At 38.3% G+C, this 26,904-nt stretch overlaps 1 protein-coding gene across 5 annotated transcripts in view; it reads left to right on the plus strand.

Annotated features, from left to right (window-relative positions):
* Positions 1-26,904, plus strand: part of DACH2 (dachshund family transcription factor 2) — a 248,298-nt gene that overhangs the window by 135,891 nt on the left and 85,503 nt on the right. For all 5 annotated transcript variants that reach the window (XM_027645383.1, XM_027645384.1, XM_027645387.1 and 2 more), the window contains exon 3: positions 26,656-26,787. In XM_027645383.1, the coding sequence (XP_027501184.1) occupies positions 26,656-26,787 (132 nt within the window). The remainder of the gene's footprint in view (positions 1-26,655; positions 26,788-26,904) is intronic.

Consider the following 26,904-nt stretch of genomic DNA (forward strand, 5'->3'; position numbering starts at 1 on the left):
TATTCTATTTGGGATGTCATTTCCAGTAAGCTTTTTAGAAATGTGGTGGTGCAAATAAAAAAGTTTCAGCAAATATTAAATGGAGCCATGAAGACTTTTGTTCCTCATTAAACCATTTCTTGATGTTTCCTGATAGATTTTCATCTAAACACTTGCTAATCCCAGAGCTCTGACGGGGAGGGCCTGCTGAATTAGGCCAACTCCTGCTACAAATAGCTGCTGCACATGAAACAGTAATCATTGCTTTCCAGTCTATTATTAGATTAACTTCATAGGGATTGCTTTTTTCTCCTGTGAGTTGATGCATAAATGACATGCTTTACCCTCCAATAAATCTAACAGCAGAGTGGCTCTGACATGATGTTCATACCCCTTAGTCCCATGACAGATTATTTTTGATGGCTGCAGAAGTTTACAGCAGCTTGAAACCATTAGAATTTAAAGGCATCATTGAAATTTTACAGCGTACCTGCCTCAGCCACAACAGGGCTCGCGCTGCGCCGAGCGCGCGGTGCGGCGGCTCCGTGTTGTGATCCCCTGTCACGGGGACTCTGACGAGGATCTGCTGATCCTCAGCTCTCTGGAGAGCAGGGAAACAGCCCTCCAGCTCTGCACCTTCACACTGTCTCCTTGCAGAACGTGTGCTCTGCCCGTCATGCCTGAAACTCTCCTTGGGGACAGCCCTAACACGTGGGGACAGAACGTCCTGAACATGGATGAACATACTGGAAACATTTGAACCTTTGTTTCTTGTTAACCTTTTTAAGGATTTTTTATGTTGTTAATGGTCCCTGTTTTCCCCACTTAGCAATAAATCAAAGTTTGCATTGTTAAATTCAGTTTTAGGAGCATATATGTGCTTTTAATAGTGTTCTTTTCTTCCAGATTTAAGAAGTTTGTTTTTTCCCCCTAATGAAACCCAGATAAAGTTAGCAAAGCTCGAGACTTCAAATCCAAGGTGTTTACTGCTATTTATATCTCCTGGGGTTGGTTTTGGCCCTGGTTCTAAACTGTATTTACCTTTTGTTTCCTACAGCTGCCTAAAATTTACTGCTTTTAGATGTGAGAATCACAACTATAAAATTGCTGTCTGACTTAGTAGGAAGATGCACACTGATTTCCGTTGATTTAGGTGTGTGTGTGTATGTACCTAAAAAGCATCATGTCAAACTGAGCTCTATAGATTTCCATAAATCTCTAAATAGATTTCTATTCTATGAAGTTTCTAAAAAAAGAGATTAAGAGTTTTTCATCTAACAGCTCTGTTTTTGTGTTCTGGACAGTGTGACTGAACCTGTTTGTGTTCTTAACTCCAGTCCTGTAATAGGTATGTCAAGCAGGTTCAGGTCGATGAGTCTGGTGTGGAGTAGAGAACTAATCTTAACACAGATCTACTGTAGCCTGACAGGTTTACATTTGACAAATATCCTTTTTAAGGAATGCCTTCATAGAGAATAAGGTACAAAACTGGTATAAATGGTACATATTGTTGATAGATAAATATAAAGCTCTTCAAAGAAAGCTTTAAGGTCTTCGCTCTAATTAGGCTGCTCTTTTTTCTTAAAAAAAATAAATGAAACAGGTATTTAAGAGTTATGTGGATTGAGTCCCTTAGTAAGTTATTTTTGGAAATGGGTTCCAGTTCTGCATATATTGTGGCACAGGCTCCCTTTCTCTCAGCCCTCTTTATCATGACTGTCCTTTCCTATGTTTGGGAACACAGAACAGGACAAACATTTCTTTGTGGAAATCTTAACCTCTGTAGTTTTATATATCAGTGTGTTTATATTGTAATCTTTCTGGAAATAGGACTGATTTTGTTAGGATAAAATATTTATACCATAAGAGGAGAATAATTAAAAAAAGATATTGAGAAAGCATTTGGAGTTTCCGGAGGTGAAGTTTTGTTACAGAACCTCGAGCATTAAAAGCTGTGCTCATTAAGTCAGGAAAGAGAATTAATACTTCATGAACTCAAGCACATATTACATTTGGTCTTATTTGAACATCTTGAAATTTGATTTCAGGTGTTTACAGAATTCTTCTACAGAGTTTTGCCCCTGGGATGCTGTTGGAATACCTGAGCTGCCTAAGCTCAGTGTAGTTGCAGTTGGTCCATGCACTGTTGTTACAGGGCTCTGCATAGGCAAGGCTGAGTGGTTTTTGTAGTACTGGGTTCACCTGTAATGTCTGCAGCAGTGACCTCTGTTCTTTCTCTCCGTATGGATACTTCTACCTATTTTGTGATCCTTAGTTTTATAAATGATGATGAAATGATGATCAGTTGGGATTTGTCTCACAGAACCTTCTGCAGATGAAATAAAAGGTGTATTCACCACAGGGAACATAGAGTTTCAGAATTAGGCCATTTTTCTTCTGACCTGGGAGAGTCAAAACTGAAGGGACCCGAGGATTAATCCATTGTTTATATCCATATGTAACCTCACAACATGTGGATTAAATCTTCTCTGCACCTGTAGCATAACATTTTCCTCATGCTCTAGAATTATACCTTAACTAAAACCACTGCAGCTTTCTGATGACTTCAAAGACATGAGAAGCCACATTCAGGTTGAAAGCATTTTATTGTTTGTAATTTTTAGCATAGTGCATATTAAATGTAATAACCGATGAGTTTAGGAGGATAATCTATGGCTTCATAAGTTATATACATCTTTAAGAACTGTTAACTTTTATAGAATTTGCTGCAACAAATCATTCTGGGAATGCTGTGTACTTGTGTTTTCAATTGAGGCTCTAAAATTTGGTTGAAGTATCTTCTGTACTTCTCTCATCTCATAATTTCCTTCAGAGCAAAGAGGGAACAATCTGCTCGTTGGGTGGGAGGATGAGGGAATGCTAATTGAAACCATGTAATAAAAAGGTAATTTAGCAAAACTATTAGTTTTTGGGTTTTTACTATTTTAAACCTATTATTTTTAAAATTACATCTGTATTAAAAAGGCTGTAAAACTCCACTCAGTGTCAGCACATCGCATCTTAATTCTCATTTTCCTTTACATGAATAGTAAAATCTTTATAAATTGAGAACTAAAATTAATTGAATAAACTTCAGTTGAACATTTTTATGTTTCTGCTTGGATTAAAAAAAGCATATTGAGGACTTTTTGAGGAACATTTAATGGTTTCTAACGTTGACCACACCTCGAACGCAGTAGAGGAAAAAAGTGCTGACGGGGGGAAGCAAACCCAAAGAACAAATGTTAATTGGGCTCTGTGTTTATGACTGTAATGGAGTTGCTAATGCCTGTATCTATTTCTATATCATGGTTCTCCAGCCAGAACTATTATCAGCAAGTGCTTTTTTCAGCCTTGCAGCCAGTGAGTTGCAGCAGTTCAACACCTGGAGATTGGGCTGCAGGTTGACACAGGTAACTTATTTTTTCCAGGTCACTTTTAAGCTGAATTGTGTCCTCCATGTCTAGTTTTATCATATATTATACATCGTATAATATATAATATGTATAATATATTGTAGATAATATAAATAATATTATATAATATTATGTTATATATTTATGTTATATATAATTATGTATTATATATAATATATTATCTAATATTAGATATTATATTACACTGGGGATAACAGAGAGGACTTGGCAAGCAGGGGGAGCAGCGTAACCACCTGTCCCTTTCCTAACCATGCTTTGCTCGTGTGTTCACACCCGTGTGTTGGTGTGTACATGGAGCAGTGTTGACACAGCTTTTCCCTTTACTGTCCCTCATAAATGCTGGGATTACCTGGGCGATTGTTTTCTCAGAATGCCATAATGTGATCTCAAACCTAATACTCCAACAACCATGCGCTAATTAAAACTGCAATTATATTTTTGCTCAAACAAAACGACTTAATAAACATTATCACAAACTGTTTACCCTTCCCAAAAACAATTTATGCTCACTAATACAATTTCCCATTAAAACTGCTGCCAGGTAAATTAAAAACTCTTGAAATAGTAAGTAAGTGGGAAATTAATTCAACAGTTTAATCTAGAGCTAATAACAGTTGCAAGCTCAGAAAAAGATTGCTACAGCGGGGAGTTAATTAACAGCTTATTCCCCATTTGATAAAAGTAATCCACTCTAATTCCAGTGTAATTTACCTCAATGTAATATAAAACCACAAGCTGCTTCTGGTGCTGGTAATTATTAGCCTTGTCCTGTGGCCACATTGACAATAAAAGTCAGCAGTATCTTAATAATAAAAGGCAGTCTGCTAAATACCCACAATTAAAGATGTAACAGGGAATCTTGAAAATGCAACAATCACATATAAAGCCGAAAGGGCTGGAGGTACAACTTCCATAGGAAGAAGCAATTCCAGTTGCTGTCCCTCATCCTGCTACCCAGGTGTGCCTTTCCTAACCCATGATGTTCTGCTGCATGAAGTTCTGTCTGATAAATGCACTGAGGAGACCGTGGGGTACAGGGAGCAAACAGGTCTGGGTGTAATTCCACTACTGGGTGAGCCAGTGTGGGTGCACTGTTTAGGACTTTGTTAGTATTTTCTCTGTAGCACAAGTGAAACAAACGTTTGGAGCTCATGAGCTAAAATATCATACTGGGATCATAAATGCAGTGTGGCTCTTTTGACCTCAGCTGTGTTGAAATCTGTTTTCCTTTCATTTCTCTTTTTGTGGAATTAAAATCAAGGATCAGATTTATACATTTGTATATGTATATATATATTTATATCTGGGCATACACATTCATCTGTACATATATATATGTATATATGCATACACATTCATCTGTACAAAGACATGAGAAATACATTTTATTATAACTTTTCTTCTTCGATCCCAGGATGATATTTTCTGAGAATTATTTTGATTTGCTCTTGAACAATCATGGCATCTCTCACTAGGGAACTCGAACTTAATATTTACGTATTGCCAGGTTTTTTTACTTTGGTTTCTGACTCTTGGGTGGCCTCCCTGGTCAGCTTACATGATGTGTTCTTAGCACTTTTCCATTGTCACTGGTTTAGGGATGTCATAGTAAGGATAAGGACAAGTCAGTACACTGTAATCACAATTTAACTTAAGTACATGAAATTAAATGATCTATTTTATCATATGAGTGCTCATATTTGAAATATAAAATACGTGGCATGATTTTAACCTGTTGGTTATTAATGAGGGGTGAGTGGTTTTGATTTTGTGCTGTCACCTAAAACATTTGTTTACAGTATTGATATACTTGAGTAACTTCCTTCTGGGAAAAGAAAATAAATGCCTGCTGGGATGTGCTCCGTGGCATAACCATTGCTGACAAATACATACGAAGTTAAAATTGTGGGGCTATTTTAATTATTCTAAGCAGAGGAAGGATAAATGTTGAAGACTGACTTTGAAAAGCCAAAACACAGGTTCTAGGCTTGTGCTCTTGTGTCACTGTGAAGGTGTCAGAGCTGACGACAGAGATGAAGACAGTGACTCCAGTGATGGTTCAGTTACAGATCTGGTGTTTTGTTCCACAAGTTCCACGAGCAATTTGAGTTTTCTGGGGTTACTGCAGAGGCAGACAGATATTTAGAACTGAACTAATGCTTTTAGCATGTGTGAGATACTTGCATGCTCTAGCTTTTCTGTTAGTGCTGATTTGACAAGGCAGGGGTTTTTTTTCTCATAAATGTGGTTCTTCTTTATTTATAATACTCTTAATTTTGCCTACTTTCAATACTGATTTTTGGTTTGAATGACTATACCTACCCTTAAACTATGCTACCCACTCCCACTTCAGCCTACTTAGCAACAGTCAGATCTACCAAGTTTAAACTTAGGAAGGATTTTTTTAAAAAGAAGGATTTTTTTAAACAAATCTTTAGCAAAATAAATAATCTTGACTGTAAAGGACTTCCTTTTCCTGCTGAAATGGTCATCCATAATTTGTATTTTGTCTGTGTACAAAATCTCTAATATGAGTGAAGTGATGCTTAAAATTCTGTAGGTCAAGGATTGAAACCCAATCATTTCCAACTAGATATCCCTGGAAATGAATCAGCACAGCTCATCAGCTGCTCACACCCTGCTAATGCAGTACTGGGCCTCCCACTGCCATCACTGTGGTCACAGCAGGGCGAGGGCAGGCTCAGAGCACCTTCAGCTGAATTAGCATCAGCCTGAAATTATGCCTGAAATTATACACTGCTCTGCAGTGTAGCTTGGACTGAGGTGTTCTAATGGCCAGAGAAAGTCTTGGATTTTAATATGATTCCATAATTGAATAAATTGTATTTTTTTAATTGTATTTCATAATTCAGAGGAAGACCATTTAGGAAATACTTAAAAACGATTCAGTTTGGTATTCGCATTGCCTGTTCTTCAAATACATCTGCAAGGTTGTCATTGTGGGAAGTTATATATAAATTAATAGAATATTCTGCAAGAGGATGGTCCTCTCGCAGATTAAATTCTTTTTTAGTAGTTAGGATTTTAAATAGAGTGTGTAGGATGCAGTTGGGGAGGGCTGAGGCTGCAGGAGAGACTCGGGGTCTTGCCTTGTGTGTCTCAGGCTGGAGAGTTGGATGAGGAGGCTTCTCCCGCATCCCTTGTGTGGAGATGGCCCAGGGAGTTCTGTGCCCACCTCAGCAGTGCTGGGGTTTACACGTGAGTGGATTACAATAAACTGGCACCAAAGAGCTGCTGTGGTGGCTCATCCTCTGGAGAGGTGGGCTCTCCTTCTCCGCAATGCTGAGCCAGGCGAGGCCGTGCGGGGCTGGACCGTGTCAGTACGTGAGAGGTGACAGCGCCGGTGTCATTATGCTGTGTTTTAACAACACAAATCCTGTTCTGCATCATCCTAACGTGCCTTGGCAGCACACAGAGAGGCAGCACCTGCTGGGTCAGGGGGAACTGTGGCTCCTGCAGCCCATGGAGCATGAGAGGTGCTGTGGGCACATCCCAGGGGATCTGTGCTGGACGCGAAGATAAACTCCCTTCAGCTGGTTATTCACCCCCCCGGTATCACAGTCACGCTCAGTTTGCATAAAAATAACCTCAAGGACACAACTTGATTTCCATATGAGGCACAGTTAAACTTGTTAATATATATATAAAAATGTGGAAAAACCCTGGCCACTGGGGCACAGGTTTTAACTGTTTTAAATGTGTGTTACTAAAGAAAAGATACCTTTGCAGAGGCCACATGCAACTAAACAAATAGACTGTTAGAATAATTTTTCTTAAAAAGTTAAAATTTCATGTTAAAAAACTGAAGTAACTGTATACCTAATTATTGAGTGCAAACAGTCTGTTTACATCCACACTGCACATAAGCAAAGCCATACCATAATCTGAAAGCTCACCACCTGCAGTGATTCCAACTGTCCCACAAGGAATTTTACACTCAGCGGGGTAAATTTGCAGTGCAAGTGGCAGCCTGTGGGCCTGGATGGCTCTTGGGTTGCACATCAGTGAACAGAAATGTCAGGGAACGTGTACAGGCCTCCTGTGTTATCTGGGCTGTGGAATTTCACCAAGCTCTTCCTGTGAGAAGCATCCAGCTGAACTGGATCTGAGGAGCACATCCAGTCCAGCTCACAGATGGAGAACACGCCCCACACCCGGTAAATCGTCCCGGCGATTGTGCTGTTAAAAATTGACCTTTTTTTTTTTTTTACCCAGTTTTTGTTAAAATTTCTGCTTATTGCTGCAAATCCATTGAACTTTATCTCCGTGGTCAAGCACTTGCCATTTTTCTTTCACCTGTTGCCTTTTTCCTCCCTCGACCCCGACTGCTCTGAGCTGGTGGCAGATGTCCCCAGTGACCAGGAAAGTGCAGGTCCCTGACACAGAGACAGAAATGACATTAGTGGTGTGGGGAGCAAAAGTTGTTGTGGAGTCTGGCAGGGATTGGGATTTGGGAAGGAGGATTTCAGAGCTGTGTGCTCAGGAGAGAGCAAAGTGATCCAATCCATGACTTCTGTACAATTCAAACTTGGTTTAAGGTCCCTATAACTTGTTAGCACATTTTTAGCAAGTCATTTATTTTCTTCTCCCTATTTTGTCTGGCCTTTCAGACAACTTCCATTATGCTAATGTAATTAATATACATTCTAAAAGCAGAATTAGGGCAGTTTATTTCAGGAGTGTCTACTTTGCTTTTCTCTTGCATTCTTTCCCATGCTGCCACTCAACATTTCACCACTAATGTTAAAAGAACCTGCTTTTCTGCAATTCTTTCTGGCATGGAAGGGCTTTCCTGTATTTCTCTGCCTCATTGACTCTCCATCTCATTTAAAAATCTTTGCTGAAAATACATCTTTTTCCCCTTGCATGACCCTCATAATTTTTATCTCTCTCTGCTGTTATTTTAGTATGTAATTTTACTTTTAAACTAGCTGATGGCCCTTCATTTGAGAAAGGGCGATCAATAAATTATGTGCTGATTGTGGATATTCTTCTTCATATTTTGGTATTTCATTGTCCAGACCGTAACAGTTGATATATATTTTTGTTGTACTTTTTCACCTTCTCTCAGGTATCATTATTCTTGGCTTTTAATAATTGAAAGAAAAATTCAATCTTTTTCCATCACGAAAGCGAGAGAATGAAGGAATGAATCTCCACCTGCTAAATATCATTTCTATCAGTTAATGGCCTTGCTGAGGAAACACAAGCTTGAGCAAACTCAACGTGGGTTGAGCAATGAAAGTGAATGGTTTTCCTGAATAATTTTTAGTTCATGTCACTAAAGCCAGCAGCTTTTAGAGGTATTAAACTTCTGTGAAAAACTCAACGAGAACTTCTGAAATATTTTTTTTTTTGTGTTAACAACCTTTTTTGGGGGGGAGGGGAACTTCTCTAGCAGCTTTAACAACAGATGTTTTTGAGACCTACCTTGATCCTTTTCCCAGGGAAGAAAGGGAAATTTTCAATATTCTACTAACTATAGCTACAATTTATAGTTAATATAAATAATATACTTTGCAGTTGAATGAAGTTCAGAGAAAAAAGATCCCACCTGCAGTAAATATGGTCAGTTCTGGCAGCACAGAGGTGTATTTATGTGTGCAGGTATAAAGCATAAATAATATTGTTTTTTACTCTCCTATGTATACAGATATTACTTGCAGATTAGTTCTGTGGTCTCCATTACATGCTAATTAAAAAAAAAGATAGGACTGAGCAACTTCTGGCAATTTAGAAAAAACTCCAGCTTTTCTGTCAGCAGTTGTGTTGCTTCAGAAAGATTACTGGAACATGTATGATGAGAAAAGTTTGTCTTACTGCTGTTTTATGGAGGTTTTAAAAGTAATTTAGTATGAAATATCTGCTTAAAGTAGCACCGCCCCAGTGTGAGTTACTTTCCCAGCTTTCAGGAGTGCCTGGTGCTGGCTCATCTTCATGCTGTCACTGGATAACTAAATTGTGATATGTAAAGAACCAGGAACATATTCTTAGGTCATCTCAAAGCATGAATCCAATCTCATAAAGATTTTCATTATGGTTTGAGGGATGAGATGTGCATCTTACTCATTTGCTCATACAGACCCTCGCTGCTGACCCATCCATCAAATGCACCAGTCCAGGCCAACAGGAGTGATCTCTCCAAGAAAGATAGAGAGCAGAAATTTCAAATGAAAGGCATTGTTCTTTGTACCAGCTCACCTCATCTGCCATCACATGTAATTGGGATTATCTGCTTTGTCATCTGCCACTGTATGGAAGGTGCTGTGTGGGGGAAAAAAGGGGTAAATAGGAGCCGTAGAGCTTATGGAACAAAATTAGGGGAATTCCATGAGTGTTTCATGTGCTGTTAAGGGAGTGCTGGAATATTATTTAGAAGCCTTTCAATTATTCCAATTCAGCCATTTCTGAAAAAAAGAGCAAGCAGTAACAACATAATTGGTGAGGGAATGTCGTCAACCAGCCAAAACCAAACACAAAGAGTGACTACTTTGCAGTCTGAAAATGCTGATTACACTCTCTGTGAAGCCAACAGCAAAAATATGCTTGTTTTATTTCTTATTTTTGGTAAACAGCTTAATTAATTAATATCTCATTGGCCAGTGCTGTTCCTGCAGCGTTGCAGATGAATGTGTTCACGTTCTACGGCTGGAGCTCCCAAAACTTTGAAGCTGACACTCAATTTTGTAAATGTAAACCAGCAAGAAGTTATGATACCTTTTCAAACTCCTTAGGAAATTAAAAGGGCTGCTCTTACAGCAATAAACATTATTTACTAACTTTAAATACGTTCACCAGTAAATTGTATCGTGAAACGTGTCAGTGTATCCAGAGGATCTCCTCCAACCCTACCAGATTTGGTGACGAATAACCTGTGCCACTCTGGTTGGGCTTTATAGGTTGCTTCCCTGATTAAACAGCAATTATCATGTTACACTCTGGTAACAGAGTTGGTCCCTCTGCTGAAATTCCAGTCAGATTTGCTGAGGAATATCTCAGGAGTGAGCTGAGCATGGCCTTAGTTCTGCAGATAAGGTTTGCAGGAGATGTGCAGAATTCCTGAGCTCTGGTTCATTGTGTTTATTTACTCAGTTACTGTTTTCAAGATACTTGACAACTTCTGTTGTGTGTTTGTTCCTTTTTTAAAAGTATTAACATAAGAAATCCTGATGAAATAGTTTTCATTTCTCTCTAGGGTAGCATGGGTAGGAAAGGAAAAGGATGCAGGTTGCTGTAACTGCAACAGTGCTGCTCTTAAAGTTTAGTTTGAACTCTCCCAAAGTGTTTTCAACTTGTAATAATACTGTTTGCAGACTCCTAAAAGTGGATAGCCAAAATATTTATTTTAACGTGTATTTTTATTGAACCAGACAGCATTATTACTGCCACAGATTAAAGACCTGTAATGTGACTTTAATACTGTTATTAGATGTTAATGTCTTAGGAAAGTGTTTTGAAGATGAAATAGTTCTCATTTCCTTTTCCCCATAATGAGTCCTAATGTGTCAGGGGACAGGAGACATCTTTGCATCTTTTCCTTCTGTTCATTTTGGCCAAATAGAAAAGACAAGAATGTGAGACAACAATTAGTCACCTGTGAGTGAATGCATCTGAAGTTGTGGGTAAATCCAGTGGAAATCCAGTCGTACAGATCTCCCTCTCATTTTTCTATTTTCACTACAATAAAGTAAGAATAGGCAGTAGGTTTTCCACTGTCCAGGATTTCTAGTGGGAATTATTCATAATAGATTTGTTATTTCTACAGCTTACAACACCATTTCATCTCGTCATTGGGGATGTTATGCTCATCATATTATGAGTTCTTTCAGGGAGGGGAAGATAACTCATTTCCTGGAGACCATTTGTTTTCTGCACTTACAACTGTTTTTGCTCAAGAACAAAAATACTTAATCATCTGGACCAAAGTAAATTAATGCTGTCTCAGTAAATCTGGGTACCTATCACAGCTGTACAGATACAAGTAGTTCTATTAGTATGTGCATAGGAATATGTCTCTTTACCCTTGGTTAAAATTGTTCAGGGCAGTTTTTTCACAAGGGAAGAGATTTTCCTGGAGTACCTTAAATATAGTTTATAGTAAATAACAGGAGGAGCACATGTTAAAGTGGTTACAGATTACACTTTTTTTGGAATCAAAGAATGTTAAGGAGTTGGAATGGACCTTAAAGATCATCTAGTCACAACATCCAAAGTCTGATGATCTTATATAGTCTTACTGTTAGACTTTAAGTCAGTGTTTTGCTTGTGACAGCAGAAGTTATGTATGGACTTGGCACCTATGTTGTCTCTTCCTCACTTTGTTCTGCCTAAAGGGCTTCACAGCTGTTGGATAAAAAAAGGTAACATATTTTAATCGAGTATTTTTAGCTGTGATGTTACCAAATATCTTTTAGGAAGACCAGCAGTTTATCTGAAGTGTAAATGAACCAGCAGAACAGACATTCTGCATCTGCCCTTGCCTGTGTGGGAACACCAAGACTCCTGTGCCCCTCCAAGGCTGGCCTTTAGTCCTGCTGCACCTTTCTGTGCTCCTCTTTTTCCCTTGGAAAATTTCCGTAGTTACAAAGAAAACAAAAGAAAACCTCACAGTGCTCATTTTTGGTCTCTGGCTGTTATTTTTTAAAAGGTGCAGTTATTGATGTCTCCATACCAGATGGTGTGATCCCATGGTGCCTCTTATAAAACGTGATATATAAGCAACTACCTCGATAGTTCAGTATTCATAATATAAATCAGTCTTATGATATCCTCCACAGGCTGGTCCTTTTATATTCCTACTAAGGACCAAATTAATCAAGCACTATTTTACTTAATTTTTGCTTCATATTCTACTGGGTTTTATTTGTTAGAAGTTATTTTTATCCATAAATACACTCATGCTTTTTAATAAATTTCTTTTCTTGCACAGAACCAGACATTGAAGATTATGAAGAATTTATTTATTTCACTGTTTAAGAGGCACAGTATTTTGAAACTTGAGCCCACCAGCAGAACAGTTGGAAGACTCAAGGGATAACTTTGTTTACCACACATCCAAATTAGTTGTATAGTATTCTACTAATTGGTTTAATTGTAATTTTTTTTCTGTCATTGAACACATTTCGACATATTCCATATAAAGAAGCTTTCTGATTTTTGAGCTTCTTTCTTTAGAAATTCCAGTAACAACACATTCCACAGTTGAATCTGCAGATAAACCTTCTCTGGGAAATGTATAAAAAGAAAAAAGGAGATTTGTGCTGCTGGACAGGGAAAAGGCTGAGACCAAGACCTGCTTTAGTGATGCCTAAATGTGATGTATAATTAATCCTATGAGTTTTTGTGTCCTTCAAGAAAAACAAAGGATATGCAGAACAGCAAACATTCAGCTGCTGAAACAAAGGAAGTTTTTTATTGACATTTTATGGGCTTAATGTCTTAAGAGTACAGAAGTGAAAATAGAGCACAGCAGTGAAAACGTTCGAAGCTTCAAGAAACACAGAAAGTTTTCAATGCCTGGAGAAATATAACTAATAGGAGAAACAGGAACTGGATGGATCTCACACTGGCTGCACTTTGTTGATCACCAAACTGTTGAGAATGAAAACATATATATATAGTATATATATTTTCTTTATATTTATATATAATGCTTTAATTGCATATATGTTAAAAACCCCTCCATGTGGGGTGGATAAACAGCCTCTCTGTAAAATGCCCTTGTTTACTCTTAAGCAAATATCCAGTTTGCTTCAATGGCTTCCATTCTCAATATGTGTTCTCTGTCCTTGAAAACAAGATGTGTTAGTACTTTTCCAAATAGCTGGTGTAAAAATGGGTTGCCTTCTTAGATTTTTATTATTTTTCTGTCCATTACTAATCCTTCTGGTTTAAGGCAGGGGTTTTTAAGCATCAGGTTTGCAGTAGCATAGATCAGTACTGATGTGCATCTGAAGTTGGGTGACAAGTTTCCAGTTTAGCTGAAGGTGTAAGTTTTTTGGTGGCAGTGAACTGAGGTGCTGAGAAACGAAGCAGGTTTATTTGTGATGTATGGCAGGGTCTTGCAGGTAAGTTTAGGGTACAAAGGGAGATGCATACTTATAATATTTGAGAATGGCAGAGCTAAAATATTGCTGGGTGCAGGTGTTCTGTACCTGGGAGAGTCAGATCTAAGCTTATTGGGTTTTCTGGTCTGCACAGATCTTCAGTGTCCAGGTGGGTTCAGCAAATCACACTTATTGCCTCAGCAGCAGAAATGTGGTACATGGAAGTCATAAATAATACAAAAAGGTGTAATAGGCCATGTCCTTCTGATAAAAAGAGGGGGGAGCCTGTGATATTTCCCCTTTTAAAGAAATAATCAGTATAAAGAAGGAATGAGTGAATTATTGCTTGGTGTGGTTAAATTTGTGGCTGGATGTTGGAGAGCAAATAATGGCTGAGGCATCTTGTTCCTTTGTGTTGTGTTTTAAGTGGCCCTTGAGAAAGGTATTGGGAGAAGTGAAGTACAAGGGAATCACCTCTTCCTTCCCTGGGTTACCTTTAGGGCTTGTGGTCAGCTGTGTCTCCTTTAGTGATGACGAACACCTGACCTTGTATCTTGGGAAATTCTCAGCTCTTCATCAGTTCTTTCTCATTGCTATAATACAGTTATGCAGTAATTTGAAAGTAAGAGCAGGAAATTCTTCCCTTGTGTACCATTTCTGTAGAGTTTCTGAGGCCAAATGTTTGCATAACTCGGCTGCACTCTTTTCTATTGCAATATATTTTGTGGGGTAAATCATTAATTTTCATCAAAACTCTAAAAAGGCACTTTTGAAGCTTGGGGTTGGGGCATTTCCTGCCATCACTGATTTCTGTCAGAGGGCTGAGCTCATGGAACTCCTTTGGAAAGTTTGACTGTAGCCTATGAAGTGATTTATAGGTTTTTGCAGTGCTTCTGATGGCTAATGATAATTAATTTTTTGTAACAATAGTAATGATTTCAGCCTGTTGCTTTAATGAGTGTTATCTCATCTTTTCCCTTAATTAAGCAAGTTGTCTTCAGTTAGCAAACACCATTATTGCTGACAAATTGGAAAGTAATAGTTTGTAGATTGTAATCCATTCCTGTCTTACTACTGTTTAATTTACAAATGTGGACATCTGCAAGAACTGTGAAATAATTTGGTAAAAGGATCCGACACACTCTGGGCTGGGGACACGTTTTATTTGAGTAATTCCAGTGACTCGTCCCAGTGCTCTGCACTTCCCTTAAAGTTTCTTGCTAGGAACACCATTGGTCCTGATTTCACAGCACTGGTGGATAGTAACTCTTAAAATTGCCTATGATTAGGAAGATGTGTTCTTGAAATTGTTTATATTCATCTGGCATTTGCAACAGTATTTAGGCCTGACCTGACTTCACTGCAGTAAGAAAAAGATCTGGCCAAATACTTAAGATGTTTTTCCAAATGTTGGTATATGTTAAAGTCTTACCAAACTATTGAAACCTCAGGACTTCAACCAATTCATTTTAATCATGATAGGGCCTAAAGTTGAAGTATTTTATAAAAGCTAAACAATGCCAAATGCATTTGACTGAGATCAAAAACCAAATCTATTTGTTCTCTTTCATCTTCAGTGTTCCATTTCCTAGGAGTGTGACCTTAGTCAAACATCTATTAAAGTTTGCTTTTGATCTTACTCCCTTTAAAAAAAAAAGAAAGAAGTCAATCTTTAAAATTTTCTCCCAGAGACAATCACACTATTGTATTTTAATGTTCCAATAGCGTGTGAGTAAATAGGATTCTCTGATGTATGTGATAGAGCAGGGGCTAAATGGGACAATCATTTTTGTGTCAGAGACAAGAATCAAAAGGAAGCATTCTTCAGAAGCTGTTAACTGGAAAAATCTCCCCCAGGTCAGTGGAAACATGTTCACTGGTCAGTGTGCTGCATTTTTGGGTCCTTTGATGAAAATGCCTTGTAATTTGATAACAGGTAGCTGTTCATTTGTAATACAATTTTCTTTTCAATAGTCAAAGCTGCCTAATGATTAATCAGTAAAAAGGTTGATTTTCTTCTCAGGTATGAGCAGTTTGGTGGATTTTTGAAAGAAATAAGGACAAATTTATTTTCTGAATAGCACATAAATACATTTCTTGGTCATCTGTAAGTTCCTTCACATTAGGGGAGCCTGTCTCACACCCACTTTTCAGCCTGACTGAAGCGAGTAGGCCTAAAAATACACAGAGGAATAAAATTACAGTTAAGATTTATATTTAACATTGTGAACTGGTCAAGTATTAGTTATTAAACCTAGGCTTATCAGTGTAGTGCTACTGTTAAGGAAATGTCAATTAAAGGATATAGTAGATAAATACTGAAAAGATTTATTTAAAAGAAATATCTATAGAAGAAGCAGAATTTGTGTTTTTAATAAACTTTAAGTTGACAGAGGTTTTGCATATTAAACTTTTAAACCCAGAGCTGAATGCTTACTGGGAATGCATTGGAATATTGCCTAGAAAAGTTTATAATAATATATAATACTCAACCTATCAGTGAGGGAAAAGGCCTTAAAGTAGAATTAAACCTCTCAACTCTAAAAAGATAGCTGCAAAAAGAGCAGTATTAACATTGATAAATGGTTGAGGACTGAAGAGTATAATAATTACAATGCTTGCAAGGGGTTAGTTATATAATGTAGAATTCTGGAAAAGTAAGATGAATAGAAACCTGCAGTATTTTTCTGAATTGGATAAAAAGATTTCAATACGTCTTGGACATCATTTGTATTAAATATAGTTTTATTTTTAAAGTACATTTAATTAATTTCCATTTCAAAAATCTTGAGAATCTATTTTAAAATCTGAGCATACTTTGACTACTGAAATAATTGCACAAAACCTGAGCTAAAAATGTTTGTTGCCATAGTTCTAGAAGAAATGGAACTGCTATACTGATGCAAACGCGGGAGTAAGGACCAGTAGAGTTTCTCTGTAAAGATTTGCAAGGGCAAAAAGAATATTTGCATAATTTTAGATTACTCAGTGTTTCAATTCAGTGACTAAATTATTCCTCTCCTCCTTGAGCCTGCATTTGGCTTGGAGACTGCAAGTTAATTCAGCTTGACCAATGAGTAGAGACACATCCTTTAAGATTTTAAAAATGGTGTAGTTCATCTTCTACGTGTTATTTTTATTCACCACCTGGAACAAGAAAATAAGCTTCCAGTCAGTGTCTCAGCTTTGAAAAATGTTCTTTGCCTTGCATAGCGTAAAATGGAAATAGCTATTCTGGCATAACTTCATAAACAAAGGCGATATCAACCTATTGGGACTAAATTACTTGTCTCCCCTGTTATTTGGGTGAGTAAATGTGCATGAATAAGCTTCAACAAAACTATATGAAAGCAACTTGAAAAGAGAGAGATCAGAACAATCAGAGGTAAAAAATGAAAGTTAAGGTACCCCCTTGTGTGGTCGTGCTCCCCGCGCTCTGGCCGTGTGATCAATAGTCATTAATTTGTGCCCCAGAGGAAGATGGGGCTCGTTGTGTTTCTTTACCTGGGGTCTACACATAGCTCCAAGTTAAATCTGGTTTTTCCAGCCCCTGGGCTGCCTCCTCATTTTCCCTTTGCAGTGTTGGAAATTCACATATCCATCACTTACTCACAGAGGTACCCAAAGCACCAGCTCAGCTCTGCCCCGAGGACGGGGCTGCTCCAGCCTCAGAAATTTGCTGTGCAAGTGGGAGAGTTACATGAAAGCTTGTCCTTTCTCAGGTATGGCCCTCAGATTGCTGTCCAAACCTTGCTGAAATAGAAATGAGCTTACCTAAAATATCTCATTTCCTTCTCAAAAAGATCTACATGGCATTGATGTGCCACGACACGCCGTGAGTGCCAGCTCACCACAGAACCCTTAGAACAACCAACTCTGGTGAAAGGGGCTTCATAGCAAAAGCTACATTCCTGAGGACTGTGTGAAGCATCAGGCTGGAACTGTTTTGGAATGAATGTGGTTTTCCACTCTCTTAACTGAAAAACAAAACAGAAACTCAAGACATCTTGCTATGCCAGAAGTGTATCAAGAGTCCATACCACAGCAGTAGGTAGAGTCCTCATTTGAAGAGGTAGAGGCCCAGAGTCTAATCCTTGCTGCCCCAAGTACTACTTTATTTTACATTGAATAATTAAAGGTATATTCATTTGGGAATCAACTGTTCCAAGAAAATTAAAGTCATGTTTCTGCGCTACGTTCCACACCTTTTGTCAGCTTGGTGATAATTCAAATGTAGTAGGTTCTACTTAAAGCTGGAGAACCCCTAATACCATCCCCAAATATTTTTCACTGTGTATAAGTTGTGGTATTTCAAATTATCTGAAAGCACTAATATTTTGCTTTAGTTCAACAGCCAGAATTGGAAAGTGGTTATAAGTCTCAGAAGAATATTCCAGGAATTTCTGTTCCTAAGTGAGGCAGCTTTCAAACTTGAGTCTTTTGAGGTTGTGTTAATTAAATGCCATTTGGAGGGCAGTGCCTGGGCTCCCTCTTTTAATTGCTCAGGTTGTTGTGCTTTAAATAAGCCAAATATTTTTGTGGTTTTTTTTGAAGTGGCCACAGATTTCTCAGCCTTGGGTACCCAGGGCAGCAGTACCTGTGTGATCACAGCATTTACTTTCTATTCTGGCAGAAAAATTGCCAACGTGGAAGAAATACCATGGAGGGAACGATTCTACAAAGTTGTGTAAATAGAGTTTGGTTGTAATTTTGCCATCTGAGGTAGGTCTAGTTGCCACCCCAGGTGATGGTCTATTCTAAATAATTTTGGTTTCATCTGAAAAACTGTAGCATGATGAATTTATGGAACTCAGTATTCACTTAAAGTCCTTGAAACGCACCATTTTAAAATTGTGGTTTGAGACAGCTGGGATGTAGCTGAGCTGTACCATCCTGTACAAAACAAATATTTGTATGGTGTTTTCCAGTCACAAGTAGGAAGTAGCTTGAAATCACTCCCCAAGATATCCTTATTCTCAGGAGACCTTCCAGCCCAATTAATTTTACGAACTCGAGAGATTTGTGCCAACTCCAGATAAGCTTTCAGACTTTTTTGTGTTTAGCTGAAAGCACCTCCAGAAACTTCTACAGTCACCCCTTCATTACCAGTTACAGACAAGTGCTTTAAATCCCCAGAATTGATTTAATGGGAAAGGAATAAGCATGGAGAAAAAAATAACAACAGCTAATTCTAATTTCAGGTGGCAGCACACACACCATGGCAGACTTCTGTGATTATAGTGAAGTTATAGCATGTCTGTGGTGAACACAAGGACTATTAAGTTTAATATATTGATAACATAATTTTAGGTTCCCAGGAATCCAAGCATATTCTAATCCAAGGATAACAAAGTCCTGCAATCAGAAGCAAATGCTAATGATAACACCACTGTATTCTTCCTCTGTGGCTTCTGAATATTTAGCACTTTGGAGTTAATATTTTTTTTCCTCTAAATGGGATTTATTTTATATGTTGGCCTCAGGTAATTTAACATATTTCTGGTTTAGTTTTTAATTTTTCAAGTCCTTATCTCAAAGAATTGCAATCTTTAGTCTGTGACAGCATTATGAAAGCGGATAGTTTGAGAGTTTGGATGATTATGAGCATTAGGTTAACTTTTCTTATCCTTACTGGAATCAGAGTCCTAATGAATAAATTTGTCACTCTTTTGATGTAGGAAAACACTGTTTAAATACATCCCATATTATAAGTTTACATTTTATGTTGAAAATTTTCAATGACATGGCTAAAATTGCATCAGATGTGCACCAGAGAACATCCAAGTTATAAAGCGATTGTGATTTTTTTCCACAATAATTCAGTGGCTGCTGTGTATGTCTCTCATGCTTCCATCTCCTGAAACCTGTAGATCAAAAATGGGGTGGTCAGTCAATCAAATATGCAGAAGAAGGTAAAGGTCACAGTAGTGCTACTAAAAGTGTTACGCATTAAAGCTGTGACAAATCATTTTCATGACGTGGATTGTAAAAAAGAGCAGAAAATGTCACAAAATTAATCAGTTCTCAGGAGACACACTGGAAGAATGAAGGCAAAAAAAGTAATGTAACCTTCTCAGTGCTTTTGGTAGTTCTGATTTTTCTGTGTCCCTCCAATAGGGGAAGCTGCAGTTTTGTTTGACAGAAGGCTGCCTTTTTGGGGAGCCTTTGAGTCAGCTATAAAATATGCACATCAGCTTGAATATGAGTGCTCATCTTACAGATCTAGGCACAAATTTGGGATTAAAATTTCTTTATTTCAAACTGTGAGCCCCTTGGGTCTAGACAAGAAATCTGGCAGCTCTTTGGTCATCATCTCCTCGTGTGGATGGAGGATATGAAATATCTCAGGTACAGGGACTTGGTGGAAAATGTTCATGTTAAAAATGTTTCCAGTCTCTCAGATGGATGTCGGGGAGGATAAGATTAGGACAGAGGTTGTAACTGGTGTGAGAAGCCTAAATAATAGAGGCAGACATGGGATGAAAGCATCTGGAAAGCAAACTCTCCCCATGTTTGAAGTGAACACCGAGATTTGTAAGTATCATGACTTTTGCTACTGTCTAAATATGTGTGAAATTAGAGAGTGACAACCTGTTGCTTCTGTGGAATATTCCACAGAGTGACAGGGATATTTTGATGTTTAAAAGTTTTAATCTTGTTTATGTTCATGTGAATTTCTGCATGAAATCATATTTTAAAATTAAAACAAGGTGAGCAAGCACACTACTTTAAACAGAAATTACCAGGATTGCAAACTCAAGCCGTCAAAAATTCAGGAACATTTGTGCAGAGCTAATTCTCATCCCTTGAGCATTTACCAAAGTCTTTAAATGACATTATCGCTGTTGTTTTCCCCAGTATCACTGCCTGGTTGGTGACAGAGCATCAGCTGACCTGTGGGGGAAGCAGGGTTGTGTGATGAAGAGACCTGTCCGTGGGTCTGTCCCTGTCTATCTGCTGCAGAAGGGGAAGTTATGTAGGGAATATTCAGGGACCGCACAAAGGCAGAGAATGAAGTCTCTCAAGAAAACACTGCAACAGTTTCAAGCTGACTGCAGCTTCTCTTTGGAGGATTAATTCCTCACAATTCCTGACAAATATGCATAATATTTGTTTGGATTTTTTTTTTCCCCCAACAGGATTCTTTTGCCACAGTGTATTTTTTTTTTTTGAACATTTTAAGGTGGTGGTATTTAAAAATTTTAGGCCACTCAAAATTTTTAACTCGTCTGAAATGTTTTGGTAAGGATCTTCAGGAGTCTCTCAACTTTCATTAACTGAACATATTTAGAGAATCCCAGAATGGTTTGGTTGAAAGGGACCTGAAAGATCACTGTTCCAACCTCTGCCATGGGCAGGGACACCTTCTACCAGGTTGCTCCAAGCCCTGTCCAGATTAACCAAGGGGTCTTTATTTTCTCTTTTGCTTTGATCATGTAGCATAATAAATACTGTATAAATACTTCCAGATTTTCTACTCTAAAAATCAATTCTTGCTGTTGTTGGGATGTTTTCCTGTTGCAAAACAGGCAAGACTATATTTTTAAAGTATGGTTGTAATATCAGGACAACTGACTGAGTTGTAAGAATAGATGAAAGAAGCTCCAGTATTGTGATACATTTCTTGGCCATTGACTGTATTTCATCTTGGCAATGTCAAATGGGTGTCAGAAGGATTTCATCCTGGGCTCAGGAGTGTCCTCCCGGGACCTGGGGTGATGCTCATGATAAAGCTGAGCAGCATCCCCTGCCTGCAGTGCCCCAGTTCTTTATTGAGTTCCTTCCCTGGATCTCTCGGATGATTCACCTTGGTGGATTATTGTGACCAGTCCTCAGTGTCACCAGAGTATCTTTGAACAGCCACTGGAAACATAACATGCACCAGAGCTAAAACTTCCCTACATATCCAGTTGAGCCAGTTTGCAAACATGAAAAGAATCTGCAATAATAAGACAAATTAGTTTGGACCTGTCTCCAAACTGCTCTAACACTTTGGTCATTTTACTGTTCTTATTCAAGAAGTTGGTTTCACTGTCCTTGGTGTAGTAGCTGGGTTTTACCTCCCTGTTTATCACTAAACAAGCATGATTCGTTTCAGCTAAGGAGAAAGCCTTCACTTTCTAACTTGATTTTTCAAATTAATAAGTAAATTGTCATAGACATTCTGAAAATGTACATTATATTTATTTACTGTCATTAATTTTACTGAAGTGAACACATCCTTTCCAGTCTTCCAAAGCCTGATTTGTTGAATGTTTCAGGATTGTTTCCACTGTTTGCAATATGGTCTCTCATATTAACATTTCATACTATCAGATATTTCATTGTTGCTGTTTTAGCATATCATGCTTGACCCATGGCAGCTTTGAATGCAAATAACAAACAAGCTGATGCACAATGCTTGGCTGTTAAACTGAAATAATATGGCAAGGCTAAACTGGGTTTCATTTTTCCTTTTGAATATTATTAATTGCAAAGTGTTGACTGTTAATTTAATTAAATGTTTTGTTTTAATATAAAACCATTTTTCAGTTCACTGACTCACCATTTCATTTAATTAATTGCAAACCTCAAGATTTGATTACTCATAGTTCTCCTTTAGTTAATTTACTTGTTCACAGTTTTGACAGAAAAGCTTTCAAACTAATATGAAGGAGGGGCACAGTCTGACTAATAAGGAAACTGGAAAAAATAGCTGTAGCAGGATTATGAGATTAGCAGATACTCAGGGTCACCTAAAAAAACTCAGAGTCCTTGTATTCACCATCAAAATCTAATTTTCAATAACCGGGTATTAGTTAAATGTGGAGGGTTCACTTGCATGCAAGACACTGTAGGTACCTCAGTGTAGGGATGGAATTGAGTTTTGGGTTTTTATGTCTCCAGGAAGGTATTTGCTAATGAGTAAATTGCAATGTTACTGGGGGCAAGATGCACTTGTAACCTGGTTCAGCACTTCCCTGTAACGGGAGCCTGGCCTTGAGGGGGACATTACAAATGGCCTGGAGTTGGTATGATCTTTGGGCCATGCAGAAAAAATGCTGCTTCTGTTGAAATAGTTCTTGAGACTTCCCAGAGGAATAACCTTCAGTAGTCTGTCTGTCTGTGTAGGGGATGTCTGAGTAAACAATTAAGTGGCTTTAATGAGGTGCAGACAAGGGATGGAGAAGCCTCTCTGGTGGTACCCTTTCAGGTACCACTGGGGCCGTGGCTGTAGGAGCAGAGGATGTTCTCAGTGGGTCCAGGAGCAGCCAGAACCTCACAGAACATTTGGATCTGTTCCATCTCCAACACCCCATAAGCCCTGATTTCTCCCCAGAGCAATGCCACTGCCATGTTGAGTCAGCTGAGTGCTTCCCTCATTTGCATCCAGCTCCCTAGTTTGAGAACTCTTTGGTTCTTGGGCCTGTTTTACATGTGGCTCAGAAAACAATTGCAGAATTTTGCTTTGGTGCAACCTGTGCCTGAAGGGTGCTGGTTTGTGTGTCCTTGAGGGGTTATTTGGGGGCTGAACTGGTGTGTTGTGCAGCAGAGTTCTGCAGACTCGTCAGAGGCAGAGTACACGGTGTCCTGACCAAAGTCACAGGAAGAAGGTTACTAATGGCAGCTGGTTGTTCTGCCATATGCAGGGTGGTGCAGGTGTACCTGACCACCACAGGCTGTTATGCAATTGTAATCAAGATTCATGTGCAGGGAGCTGACCCTGAACACTGCTCCCAGATTTCAGCGTGGGTGCCGTGTCCCTCTCAGAGATCCCACCAGCTCTCCAAGGAGCTGCTGCATCCCAGCCAAGGCAGCTGGGGAGTTCTGGGCTACTGGTGGCAGTTCTGCAGAGAAACCATTTCAGCTGTGCTGAGACTCTTCCTGTGTTGTTGTTGCGTTTAAAGGCTGTACGTGTTTGATAATAAATGGGCCGCAGTTTATTTCCTGGGCATTCAGTGATTGATCACAGCTGGCAAAAGATAACTGAAGGAAGGAAAATTTCAAGTGTAAATGGAGAGGGAAAAATGGGAGCTTTGAAGTATGTGATCCAGCATGTCGGTTTTCCTAGTGATCCTTTCATTTTGGAGGGAAGTAGAGGGATAGATGTATACGTTACAGCAGTTTTCCAGGACATTTTTCAAAGTGAGGTGCTCTCAGTGAGATCCTGCTGCTGATAATGATTCATCTGAGAGGATAGAAATGATTCTTCAGTTCTTTGTAGGTCCTTAGATAAGTCACTTGAAGAATAGCCCTCTTTGCTGCAGCTAGCCTGAGCTGAGTCAATTAAAGAAGGGAGTTTTATTAATAGTTAAATTAAATAATAGCTTCAGTAACGTTAGCCATGGCAGTACCTTAATTGAAGACTGTGCCAATGGGCAATTTGCTGTACGTTTTCTTCCATCATTTCAATCAGTAGCACCCCCTTACTGCTGAAACCATTTCCTTTAGCCTCAATTTTATTATCCTTCAGAAATGCTGAAGAATTAGTGCGTTGTTATTACAGTGCCTCATACAGTCCCATTTTGGGGCTTCTGCTGCTGTCAGAGTTCAAGTAAGAAGTTATACAGACTGAGGAGTGGTGAGTGAGGGCATAAAGACTTTGCTGACACTGAGCTGAGGGATAATCTTGGCTGGATCTGGTTCAAGGCTGTGCAGGATCTTCAGTGCTCTCTACATTAGGACCGTGCTTTACTCTTTAAACTTTTAATGCTGAAGTGGAGTGACTTTGGTGTGGCAGATGGCACAGCACAGTTTTCTGATCCATCACTGTGTTTTGGCTGGTGTCCTTATGGCAGCTGTGTCTGGTTAGGGAGCTCAGAAACGCAGGACAATAATTACCTTTAATTTCTGCAGGCGGCAGCGTGGTGGTTTTGGGACTGTGTTTATTATTTTCTGTTTGTTCCTTGGTACCCTTTCTGCCTTTGTTACGCTTCTGTACAACTGTTCAGAAGGGTTTTGGGGATTTTTGTGCTGTTGTTGTTGGGGTTTTGTTTTTGGTTTTTTCCCCCTTTTTTAAATGCAGTGCCCTGTATAATTTTTTCTCGTATTTTCTCTGAACATTTTACTGAAGGTATGAATTTATATTCCCTGTCTGTCTCCTTATGAATAGTTTCTTTACTATTTTGTGTAATTAAACTAATGAAATTTTATGTCTTATAGTCCATACCAAGAACCTGTATAAATACTGACCCTGATGAAAATCCTTACTGGGATATTGGTTCCTTGATACATACCTGGGTACATGGAAGTGATAAAAAGGTGTAATAAAGAACTCCCTGCTCAGACCTATATTTTTATAACCATCAAAAGGAATATGATTTTTTTGGTAAATAGATTAGAAATATAAAGTAAAAAAAGGTTGCTGTGGGTGGGTACAAGTTCTGACAATGTTTTAGTGATGGCTGTACCTCAAAACTTGGGATTGGTTGGATGAGGAGGAAAAGACTGGAAATGCAGGCAGGTGCCTGGAAATCCTGAAGGCAGTAAATTCCTCAGAAGAGTTGGTCCGATTCTTGGGTTTTTTGAACTTCCTGAAAATCATGTGAAATTCACTCAAAGAGCAATCCCACTTCCTTTCCCTAGGAAAAAAAGTGGAAGTTTGTAGACTATTTCATCTTCTCCAGAAACTGTGTGAAGAGTTTTATCATTGAAGATTTATTCTGTGATGGATTAAGTGTGAGTGATGTCAGAATTTGTAAAAACAGGAGTTTAAACATCGGCATTTTATCTCTGCTGGATAAAAAAACCTGTAGCATTTGCAGAACTCTACAGGCTGTTAGAAAGAAAATTATTTTAAAATAAAAAGTGAGTACTGTTACAGTGCAGTGACCTTCTGTACCGAGTGATTAAAGGACCTAAAAGACAAAATTATTGATGATGCTTTCTGGACTCACGTTTTTTGTATTTAGTGTATATTAATAATGAAATTAACTTTTGTGAAGCTCATTAAAGGAGTAGCTGAGCTAATCTGAGTGTCAAATTCAGCTGCTTTTAGAAGACTGTTTTAATTTACGGATGTGTGGCTGTATAGGATGTGAACATTTTGAGTTCCCTTTCATCGGTGTCTAATCTGTCAGTAAGCAAATACTTCCCAGAAAGAGATTATTTCATCGTGGTTGGATGTGTGATATCTTTGTGGGTACACAAATGAAATTCCTGGGTTTTTGGGGAATGCAGTTCAGTGATTTTGTGGAACCATGCCATGCTATACAGGAGGAAGCCAGTAAACTCATTAATCCATATCTGAATGAATAAACAGTTATACCTGTGGAGATCTTTTTGGTTAAGGGGTTGCGTACCCTGAATTTTCCTGTGAGGTAGATGAATTCAGAGGAGGGATTTTCAGATTGCTCAGAGTAAAAGCAATTTGATACTGTGTGGAAGAAAATCCAGTCTTTTACTTACTGACCAAGTCAAAATGATAAAAAACTTTGCTCTTATGAAAAAAAAAGATACTGGGAATCTAAATAAAACTAATTATGATAATTATGGCGACCTATAGCCTGACACTGCTCTATTTCTTCTCGTTTACTACAGGAAATAATTTAGTTTTTAGTCACTTGAAAATCTTCTAACAATAACCTCTCTTAATTCTGGTCTTAATGGTCTCTCAAAAATGGGATTGAGTTTGTACTTAGCCATATTGTGTTTTTTTACACATTTTCAATGTAATACTTTCCTGTAGCAATAATGTTAATCTAAACCAAGAGACTTCTGAAAGAAACAAAATAATATTTGGATATATAATGTAGTAGTACAGCATTGATTGCTCCATGTTAATTGGCTTTGAACTGTTGAAATTAGGAAATACTGTATCTTCCTGTGTGTGTGGAAATTTTGTAGCAGCTAAATAAGTCAACCAGAAAGTGATCAAAGTGACAAGGTGATCAAAGTGACAGGAAATTATATTTAAAAGTATAATCAAAAGGGATACCATTAAATAAATATTTCTTTATGTTAAAAAGAAATATAAACATGAAAGACTTTTTTTTTTAAATCCTTAGAATGGTGTATTGAAGTAACTTGACTTTAAAATAAAGGCAGTGTTCAGGATAGCATTACATAACTGGACTAAGAATGTGCAGTGAATTTATGTGACCTTTTCCTCCTGAAAGGAGAGGTTTTATTCAGGCTTTTCAGTACCACAGTGTATGGTATGATACTGCATTTTATTTATTTGTCTTTTCCAGGTCTGACAGCGGCTGCTATGGCAGAGGCCATGAAGCTACAGAAAATGAAACTCATGGCAATGAACAGCCTCCATGGAAGTGGGAGTCAGAATGGAACCGAGTCAGAGAACGAAGAACTCAATTCTAATGCAGGTGAGGGATGCTCTGAACACCTGGACCTGTGCTTGGGAAAGAGAATCAAAAATCTGTCTCAAATTCTTGTGCTCTTTTATTTTGTAAACTCTGCTCTGCCTGTGTCAAATCAAAATT

The sequence above is a fragment of the Corapipo altera genome, unplaced genomic scaffold (assembly GCF_003945725.1).
Source record: "Corapipo altera isolate COAL_440 unplaced genomic scaffold, ASM394572v1 65, whole genome shotgun sequence".
NCBI lineage: Eukaryota > Metazoa > Chordata > Aves > Passeriformes > Pipridae > Corapipo > Corapipo altera.